The sequence below is a fragment of the Silene latifolia genome, chromosome 1 (genome assembly GCF_048544455.1).
Source record: "Silene latifolia isolate original U9 population chromosome 1, ASM4854445v1, whole genome shotgun sequence".
In the NCBI taxonomy this organism is placed as follows: Eukaryota; Viridiplantae; Streptophyta; class Magnoliopsida; order Caryophyllales; family Caryophyllaceae; genus Silene; species Silene latifolia.
Window position 1 is genome coordinate 196,678,833 of NC_133526.1, and position 10,456 is coordinate 196,689,288.

At 38.1% G+C, this 10,456-nt stretch overlaps 1 protein-coding gene and 1 long non-coding RNA gene across 2 annotated transcripts; both read left to right on the forward strand.

Annotated features, from left to right (window-relative positions):
- The first annotated feature begins 532 nt into the window (after positions 1–532).
- Positions 533–4,381, forward strand: LOC141616178 (uncharacterized). Its single transcript, XR_012530546.1, has 3 exons — positions 533–903; positions 3,288–3,407; positions 3,693–4,381. It is a non-coding gene; the product is annotated as an uncharacterized LOC141616178 (long non-coding RNA).
- Positions 4,382–6,408: 2,027 nt separating this feature from the next.
- LOC141616190 (uncharacterized) lies at positions 6,409–8,682 on the forward strand. Its single transcript, XM_074433844.1, has 4 exons — positions 6,409–6,558; positions 7,056–7,188; positions 7,274–7,679; positions 8,102–8,682. The coding sequence occupies exons 1-4, from the start codon at positions 6,464–6,466 to the stop codon at positions 8,443–8,445; spliced, it is 978 nt and encodes a 325-aa protein (XP_074289945.1). The 5' UTR covers positions 6,409–6,463; the 3' UTR covers positions 8,446–8,682.
- Positions 8,683–10,456: the final 1,774 nt, after the last annotated feature.

Consider the following 10,456-nt stretch of genomic DNA (forward strand, 5'->3'; position numbering starts at 1 on the left):
TTGAACCAATCTCTGAAGGTCGGTTCCAACCCTTTGACATGTCCAAGTTAGTTTGTATTTCCAACAGCTATGAAAACGCATTCAAGAGCAGTATGTAGTAGATTGGTGGGATTTCTACCAGCCATCATTGTTCGACTCGGGTTCGAGCTAAGGTAATAAATAAACCTATGTTGATGACCGGACGTTCAGCTACTTTTTGCAGGTTCACGGAGCCCAAGCACATGGCGCTTGTTTAAAGAGAAAAGACGATTACTCGTTCCAACTTGACCTCCTTCCCCCGTTTAAAAAGCGTCGTCTTTGTGTTAATAATTAATATGAACTCTGTCTGTAGTATTGAAGCAAACCGAACTGGGTCAACCCAGTGTAATCGAGAAGGTCTACCCTCCACAATCCACAATTTCACACTTATAACCCAACTTCACCCCATCCATCCTTCCTTCAATAACACTTCCTAAAAACTTACCTTAATTAATAGAGTATACACACATACACGATACACACACTCAAACATTAACTAATTATAATGTCACCAATAACAACTCCTCTTCAAATTCCCCCAAATTCCAAATTACAACAACACACCCGTATTCATCTCAGTAGCTCTTACTTTACCCTCTTTCAATGTCACCGGAAACCATGGATGAGCCGAATAAGTAATAACTCCGACCCGCTACTTCAAGCCGGAGCATTCATTGACCCGACCCCAACACCTACATCTAATGGTGACGGAACCAAAAAGCTGAAAACTGATGCGCCGTGTAAACAACACCACATCAGAAATCCGATTCATCTTCATCAGCCGGTCCGGTTGATGTTAATAACCCGGATAACCGACCCGATTGGTTGTTTAGGGAAACTTTTTGAGGACTTCTGGTGCTTCTGCTGGCTGGCTCTAAAGATAAGGTTTTGATTTTTTTGTATTTGTGTTTATTTTAGAGGCTATTATGTTTTGATGCTTATTTTGTAGTTTAAAATTAGTCATTCGATGCAATTCTCGACACGGGTTTTGACTTATTTGAATGAGTGTCTCTAAGTTATTAACACGGGGCAAGACTCTGTACACCCGACTCACTTATCTTGAAATTTAGGGAAGATGTTTAGACACGGAGTTATTGTTCTCGTCAATTGTTTACCTTTTTTTTGTAATGTTTGTGGTGGGGGTTTTTTAATCAAAGGACAATAAATTATTGAGACGGAGAGAGTAATACTTCCTGGTTGTTTTTGTAGTATCTAGAGTAAATAGATAATAAATTGAAGTATTAGTGAATCGGAATCCTTCATTCTTGATTGTGGAGCCATGTATACCATTGCTGGTGGCAGTGTCAAAATGAGTTAGATTGTTAACACCGACTTATTTTATTCCAACGTGTGGGTGTACGATTTAGCAACAATGCATTGTTCCAAAGTCCAAATGCTCTTCTCCTTGCCAAAGTTGTCAAATATGGCTTGATACACCAACTTATTGTCAGGATGAGTTAGATTGTCAACGCCAACTCATAGTCACGTTAAGATTCCTTTGTGTCACATGGTTGTACAATTTGGATGTTTTGTTGTGTTTCAATCCATCGAGCTCTACAACAATCCACAAGGGATGTCGAACATCGCTTGAGGCACCAATTTATTGCTTGAAATTCAATCAATCCGGTATCACCACATCTAATGTGGAGCCATAGGATGTATTTTGTCAATTTTCAATTGATTTTGGTGGAACTTGTTCCCCATAAAGCTGCCTTAAGCGTATATTATAATCGTCAAATTTGTTCATATAATACCGTCTTGGACAATTGAGTTGGTGCTTTCAGCCCTATCTCATAGATACCAAGGGGTTGGTTTTGTGTCACATGTGTGCCGGTCTGACCCCCTAGAGGCGTTTTCATCTGTTATTCTCCTGACATGGGACAACGAAGTCTTTGACACACTACTTCATTGCTCTATATTAGATTATTTGTCGTCACCACACAAAATGTGGATCCTTGAGAATTACAATCGATTTTGACGCTGTTAGTGTCCATCTTAATGGAAGCCAATGAGAGTCATTTATTGTACAACATGCCTTCGATTTTGACATGTTTCCTGAGAGATGCTTATTTATGTAACTCTCTCCTAAACTTTAGCATTATTGAATGCATATGCATGCGATCTATGCTTTTTATGTAATTTTCAATGCTGTGGCGTCAAACTAAATGGAAGGATAGAATTTTGATGTGTTGAGCTGTTTATAGTATTAGCTGTCCTTGCCAAGCTTATCAAGTTCCGTACATGCTTCTAGTTATTGGTTAGCATTTAACAACTTTTAGCCTGTTCGTGTTGGCAGATGCTGAACTTGCTGTTCCTATTGCATTATGGAAACTTAAAGCTATTAATAAAAGAAAGAGAGATAGCTAGCCCACTCTCTGAAATTCGTTACCTATAAAATTTATCATGTGGAGCCATGGTTGTGTTCCTGCATATGTGTTTTTGGGCATTTTGTTGTTTCCAGAAGCAAATAGCAAAAAGCACACCCCTTAGTGATGTGTATTATAAGAGGGTTGGTAACTTCCTGCGTTGTCAACTTTGTGCATTTATTCAATGCTCGGAAAAGAGGGGAACCAGGTGGTTCAGCAAACTTCTCGAGAGAAACATTTTGCTTCTTTTTTTGTCACAGAGGAAAAGGAATGAGATTTTACATTCTAGGGTAATCTTGAAACAGATGCATACATTGAAGAAATGCACTTGGTTTATGGAGTTCTGATTGCTTGGCAAAGAGTGAAATTTAGTTGAGGGGTTTTGGCTTTCTGTTGTATGTCAATGCTAAAAGATTTTCCTGCTGTTAGTAGTTGACGCCTGTATGGCTAGTGGATATACTCTATTGTTTCAAAAGCTCCTTAGTCTTGTAGGTTAAGGGAGTCTTATGAGAAAACCTTTCCATGTGTTCCTTTATTTATGTTAGTTTTTATATGACCCATACCGACAACTGGGTTAGTAATTGTACTCCGTGTAAACCATCCTCCGACTGCTACTTCAGATTATAAAGCATTTTGCTTTATTTCATCATACTATTATAGATCCAAAGAGTCGTGAGTGTTTGACTCCATTATGGAAAGCTTGTAGGGGAGAAGGAAACAGAAATTTGACGGTGATTTAAGTAAAAGAAGTGAATTGTCCTTTGCTGCTACATTTCTTCTTAGTAGAATGCATCATCATGTTCATGAAATTTACATCTTTTGTGTTTATGGTCTTTTTAGCATCGGTTTCTGTTTTTCTTTCTCAAGTTTTCTAATGGGTAGTGCTGCTTTCACCCTTGACAGTATCTCATTGATCCAGCCTCAAACCGTCGATTCCGATCAAAGAAGGAGATCTTCCAATACCTTGAAACTGGAACCACTCCAAAGCAGAAAAGAAAAAAATATTCTGATGCTGAGAACACGGTGAGCAGTTTATCCCCAGTTTATTAGAAACGTGAATCATTTGAGATACATCTAGGTTTCCACAAATCCTCAAATGAGATCATTCTATGTTATTGTTATCACAAGTTCCCACATTCTTATGTAAAAACAAGTCATAGATGCTGTTATCACGAGTTCCTACATTCTTATGGAAAAATGAGTTCCCACATTTATATTGTAAGATTGTAAATGGCGTCAGCGAAAAGTGAGAGCGAAAAGTTTCCATGAAAATTGCCTCTGAGATATATTTTTCGGATGTCTATGCAGTTAAGTTGGTAAATTGGAGGGGAGACTATGACAACAAGGTTTGCCGCAAGCTGTGGCGTATATTTGGCGAGGGATATCTTTGGCCTTGGGAATAGACATCATAACCAAGAACGGAAATACTGAATATCCCCTCACTCGAACCGCTATCCTAAAACGAAGGTTGGAATTTGTCAGATTGCTCACTCCAGTTAATTTATCATTATTCAAAACTGGTCAGTTTCAGAATGGTAAAGAATTCAATTCTGAGCAGCTTCGAGGCAAGAACTTGATCCTGTACCTTGATTTGGACTTATCTATATCTAATCCCCAGCGCTTGGTTAGACGGTTTCAAGGCAAGAACGGTTTCTGTCAAATAATGGTAAGACGAATCACTTGGTACGGTTTAAAAAAAAGGTTATTATGGTGAAGTTGAGGATGTTGATTTTGATTCTCTCTGTGGAAAATACCTCCTCATCTGCTGTTTCTCAGTACCTATGTTTAGTGATGAGCGTGTCGCTGATGAATGTCGTGCCATAATAGATATGTACGACCATTTATCTCAAGATGGTCGTCCTTTAGAGATAATTGTGGTAGTTAAGATGAGAAGCGATGCTGCTACTTATGATCAAAAGGCAGCTTTTGATCACTTTTATTCTGCATTCTCCTGCCTTGCTATACCCTTTTCTGATGTTGATACGCGTGATTATATAACCTCCTGTTTCATGAACCGGGCCATTTTGGTCGATCCCAAGGGACTTGTTTTGGAGAAAGAGTATACCCTTGAAAATTTTCTCAACCTTGGTTCTGAGTGGTCGCCTCCCTTTCTCAACACCACTTTGAATGAGATTTTTGACCAAGATCACTCATTGAGATCCAGGTTGGATCCCATGTATGCGTTGGCGTATGGCATTGTTAACAAGGATCAACGGTATCTATCCCTTTATAGGGATATTCTGCTTTGCGATCCCTACCTCATTCTCCGCAGATTTGATGCTGAAACTGATTTAGCGCTTCTACAGTCCTAGATCTAACCTCCAAGTATGTGGGATTGTACCTCTGCTTTGACGGGAGTATCATGGAACGAATTAAGGCCGCCCATGACTATTGCTGCTGAGCAAACAAACAACAGCTTGAGATAGTGCTCGTATACTTGAAGAACCATACTCATACTATTAAGACCTATATCAGACACTGTGGCTTTCAATATCAAATCCTGGTTTCTTTTCGACTATGACAGCAAGGTCTGCCGCAGGCTGTGGCGTATATTTGGTGAGGGATATCTTTGGCCCGGGGAAAAGTTTATCATTATACCACCTAACTGTGAATCTGCTGAGCTGCGCGGAAGAGACGTCATAACCAAGAATGGAATTACTGAATATCCCTTCACTCGAACCGCTATCCTAATACGAAGGTTGGAATTTGTCAGATCGCTCACTCCAGTTCATTTATCATTATTCAGCTTCGAGGCAAGAACTTGATCCTTTACTTTGATTCGCTCTTATCTGACCCCAGCGCTTTTACGACCTCTTGATGAAGCATGACCTGGAAATGAAGGCCATAGGTTGGGAAATTGTGTTTGTTCCCCTGGATGTTGCGGCATACACGGAAAGCAATTGGAACAGACAAATGGTGGAACGGGTTGTTTTTAATTATCCTTTTAGAATGGGTTCAAAGATTGAGAAGATGCCATGGCCTGTTATGTCTCCCCCTGCCGCGTTTGAAGCGTCTGTCGAGGAACAATTGACTTTCCCAGAAGAGGATCAACATAGTCGCCTCGTTGCTGTTGGGAAAGATGACAGTATTGTTTCGAGACAAGTTGAAGCGGAGCTTGAGGCTCATGGGGTTACCGAATTTCCGTTTGATGATGTTTTGGAAAGTGACTTCGCTCTTGAGTTGGCCTTAATGCCTGAGATCGAAGACTACTAGTAATATTGTTGACCCACAGCCACATACGAAACTACCTGACCCAGCTCCGAATTGGTGAAATGTATAGCTGACTCGTTTAGTAAAAGAAATTTTATGCTCTCAAGTTTATCCTTCAACTATTACAATAATAATAAAATATCATCTACCTTATCGGTTCCTAATTGCTCATAGATACTTTAGTTAAATTTATTTTTTTGGGTTAAATTTACTTTGCACTGGATTAGTCCCCATTTTTCTATTGTCTAATTACTCCATATCCGATAATCAAAATAACGCATATTACATGGCATCGATCCGTAATTATGTGTTCTATAATTTATTCATGTTGGTCATCTTTTGAGTTAGCAATTTCGTTCCTTGAGAAATCACGGTGTGAAATGAGGTGCCTACTTTATGGAAGATGGGTTGGATTTCGTTTATTGATCATGATCTGACCATTGCAGTTTATCTCAACGCGTCGGAGTCTATTCGTAATGTTGCTAAGGAATGTAAATGTTGATTGCTACTATTTTTTTCACGTGCACGTTGATAGTTTTCATGCAAGATATGGTGTTACTCATACGATAGAAAAATTAGAGTCTAATAGAGAATACCGCTTGTGAGATTGAGCTCCGTATCTATTAGAACAATTATGTGTGCTTTTGAAAATCTTTTACCCATTATGTCCTACAAAAAAAATATAAAATTTCAAGTGAATTAATGTTAAAGACAATTTTTAAATTATACGTTTAAATTAATTTCCGTGTAAAAAAGAGAAAGCAAAGACAGTCTAAAACCAACAGTAAAAATAGAAAAATAAAATATATCCTACTTTTCACTTCCCCCTCTCCACCTCTCACATTTGTAACCCTAAACAATAGTCAGACATGGGGAGTAACAGCAGCCGCAGTAAAAGCATGGGGAGTAACCCTCAAAAAAAAAAAAGCATGGAGAGTAACAGCAGCAGCAGTAAAAGGACGAGGTACTGTATTGTTTATTGCTGGTTAATTGCATTTATTAATAAATTAATTAGCTCCTTAATTATAGTACTTGTATTACGGAGTATTTGATTAATGTATAATTACTCAACTAATTAACCCCTTAATTTTAGATTATACCGTAGATCTTACCTAATTCATTTCCTTATTTCGACCTTATTATAGTAGTATTAATTAATTAATTAATTAATGTATAAACCTGCCCTGATTAGTTGCATTAATTTATTAATTAACAACTCCTTAATTTAATTGGCATTAATTTAATTTATTAAACTCCTCAATTTAGTTGGCATTAGCTTAATTAATTAATTAACTACACCCCCAGGCCCCACCCCATATTTATTTAATAATTTAAATAAATTTTGAGTAATTATGATTAGCTTAATTAAGTACCCTACCACCCATATTTTATTTTTATTTATTTGAATCCGAGAGTATGAATTAGGTTAATTAACAACAGTGTATTTATTTATTTTGTAAGGGAGACGGAAGAGGAGGAGCATGAGAAGAAAAAGAATCCATATGAGATTTTCAAGAAGAAGTTATCGGAATTGTTTCCCGGGTATTATTGGGACGATCAACATTTTTGTATGGTGCCTGACAATCTGAACAAGGTAAATTTAATTTTAATTTTGACATGAATTGGATTATATTATGGTTTATTTTAATCTGCAAAATTAACCCTCTATGTTTTTGCAGAATCTTCCCCGGGCTGATTGTGATCTTTCCTTGGGCTACTATCCTGGAATTTACGAATACATGTACATGATGGAAGAGGTTGAAACTAAGGATCCTCCATCGTCCACGGTTAGGGTTAAGCTGCTTCTCCATGCTCTCTTTGAAATTGGAAAAAAAGTGAGGGGGGTTCATATTGACACCAGGGATTTCAGATTGGATGAGGAGACGGAACAAAAGCTGAAGGAATACGCTCCCAAGATAAATCCAAAAAGAGGCTTTTTGTATCCTGGGAAGATCCCTAAGTTGGCCGAATCCGAAATGTTGCGACATCTGCCCTCTATCCCATTCCTAAACATCCATTCGTACTGGCAGAATGCTATTTCTGCTTATGAGAAGTATGAGATGGGAGGCTTTATTGACTTCATCAGTAAGAGATTTTTTCTCTTTTTTTTTTTTTTTTTTTTTTTTTTGGTGCTTTAAAATTTGATTTTGATGTGATTCATTGGTGGCTACAATTGAGGATGCGGTCTTTACTGGTGAAGCAATTCATTGCATTAGTTGTTGGATGTCTTATGTATCAGTATTGGTATCATCGAAATATTTGTAGAATTGAAGGTCTTGTAATTAGGCCTGAGATCGTCTTTAAAAATGTAAAAGAGGTAGTATGTAATCGTATTCGCTGCAAACCAACTTTGAACATGAATAGGGCAGCTAGAATATGGATTGAAAAGAAAGTATACTAGGGGAGTTACTCTCGAAAATGTAACAATTGTGATTTGATATTAATATATATTCTTACCTTTTCCCAAAAAAAAAAAAAATTGATTCTGAATTGTTTTCCTTCGGCAGTGGACGAGGGTGAGAAGAGGCACTTGTTTGTTGATGATGCTGATCATCATGGCTGGTCCATGATGAGATTCACAAGTTTTGTCCGACTTGCCCATGTTTATCCACCTATCAAGTCATCTGGGGGTCAACTCAGCTTCAGAATTTTCCGATCCAACACCGGCTATTTCCTCAGAGAAATTTTACTTGCTCTGACTAGGAAGATGGAACCTGCTGCCCGGTCAAGATCTCTTGTCATTTACGAAGACCTCCTTGCCGATGTCAGTGCTGATGACGATGCCGCAAGATATGTTACTCTGATCCCATTTGATGCCCTTCTACGTTTTAAGAAAAAGAACAATGATTAGAACCTAAACTCCTTTCGCCTTAATCCCTATATCGAATGTTTCTTTTCTTATCAGTTAGACGACCACCCTTGTGGGCTTTTGGTTTCGTATCACTTTTGTTAATTGGTCTGTTTAGTGCTATAGTAGCTAGCTTTATGCTGAGTTTGTTGTGATTTCAATATTATGGAACCTTTATTGCGTCATTGCTCTCTGTAATGTCCAGGCTTTGTTTTGAAAATAGACTTGTTCTACCTCGAATTCTAATCTCCCAAAAAGGTCCATTGGCGAGAGCGAGGGTAGATCCCTCAATGTAGTTGTAATGTAGGCCAAGTCGGAGCAACACAACAATACCGGCTCGGTTCTTGGTCTAATGGTCATGTTATGTAACTGGTTTTGATTTGCCAGCTTAGAATCACATAACTCCCCTTCCCCCCCGCTTTCATTGTCATGTCATTTAGAGTACAGAGCGCAGCCCGACACCTGATGGTCCCTTGTTCTTAAAATGCCTACTGTTATCATATACAATTTACGTCTTCCCTTCTAGAAATCTACTTCAGCAGTACACCTGCTTTTGGTTTCTGTATTTGTAATGTTGACGTCGTTAATCTATATCTAAATATGTTATGGGTCAATTTTATGGAGTAGCGTGGTATTCGTCGTTGACATTTGTGTGTTTTGGTGCCACGTTTTCAACAATTCGTACCTGTTTAAAAATATTTGCAACCTTTTGAATTCATAACGGGTATGAAACTCATATATTGGCCTTAGATTCGGAAGTTTTTCGATTACATAAAGCTGTTGAAGTATGAATTGATTTGAAGTACTCGGTTATCTATCGTCCCCTATTTGAATCCGAGAGTATTAGTCCACCTGAACGGGCTCTTGAGTACCCTATATATGTATGGATATGTACCTCTTTATGAAAAATGAATCTGTCTTTGGGCTATTTAGATAGGTTATTGGATAGGAAATGGACTAGTATTAGGTTAGTAATGAGAAGTTTGTTTTGTCGGTAAGATTAGGTGTCGAATGCACAGGTTTTTCCGAGAGGTGTCCACAGGGTGTGCCTTTTGCCAAAGTGTTTAAGTCTGTCGTTAGGTGATGATAACAAGTCTTGTTTGGCAGAATGTGTATTTCCATGCATTCACTCTGCAGCAAGGGGAAATCTGTAATGTTCTCTGCCGGAGTTTTGTAGAAATTAATTTGCACAGATTTTTGTTACTCGGCTTAAACTTCCTCTTACTGATGCTCATTATTTTTTAGTTGTGTATGTAGCTGACGACAGTATATCTCACTCAAGTGCCTAAGTGATTTTTGGCTTTATTTGGTGACCATGGCTGACTGATTGATTTACGGTGGTCGACGGTCGGTCGTGCAGATGAGTTGAGTTTATAGCGTCATCTGTTATTCTGTTTTCATCACCCTCTAAAAGGTTTTTGAATGTCTACATACTACCACAGCATGTTTGAAATTCCTTCTTTATTGTATTTTGTGTTTGCTATCTTACTGCTTTTCATATCTGCATCATATTTTATATGCTAGGTTGTTAAAAGAAGCAACGTATGATATTACTGTAAAATACAAAAAAAAAAAAAAAAAAAAAAAAAAAAAAAAAAAGAAAAATAAGAGCCATGAACGCCTTGCAGATTTGCTTCAGATATAGTTTTTGCATGAGCCTTAAAAAGTGTTCATTACTTGTACATTAAACAAAGGGCCAGGAGATCAGACGCAACAGATCAAGGATTCTTTGAACACTCAAAAAACATCTTGTAGAGTCCCCAACACTCGATTGCATCTTCGCGAGCTAGTTTGTCACCAAAGAACGGTAAAACCCGCCGCACCAGTTGATTTAATCCCCATCCCTCCAACGATGTCAATTATATACCCGTCGTTTAAAGTCATATAGTAGGCTATCTTAGCGTGCATGCTCTCATGGACATCCCATACTGGATGGTGAATTATCTATCGGTAGAGGTGGAATATGCGAAAAAGCATGAGCAATACAATTGTACAGAAAAAACAATGGTAATTC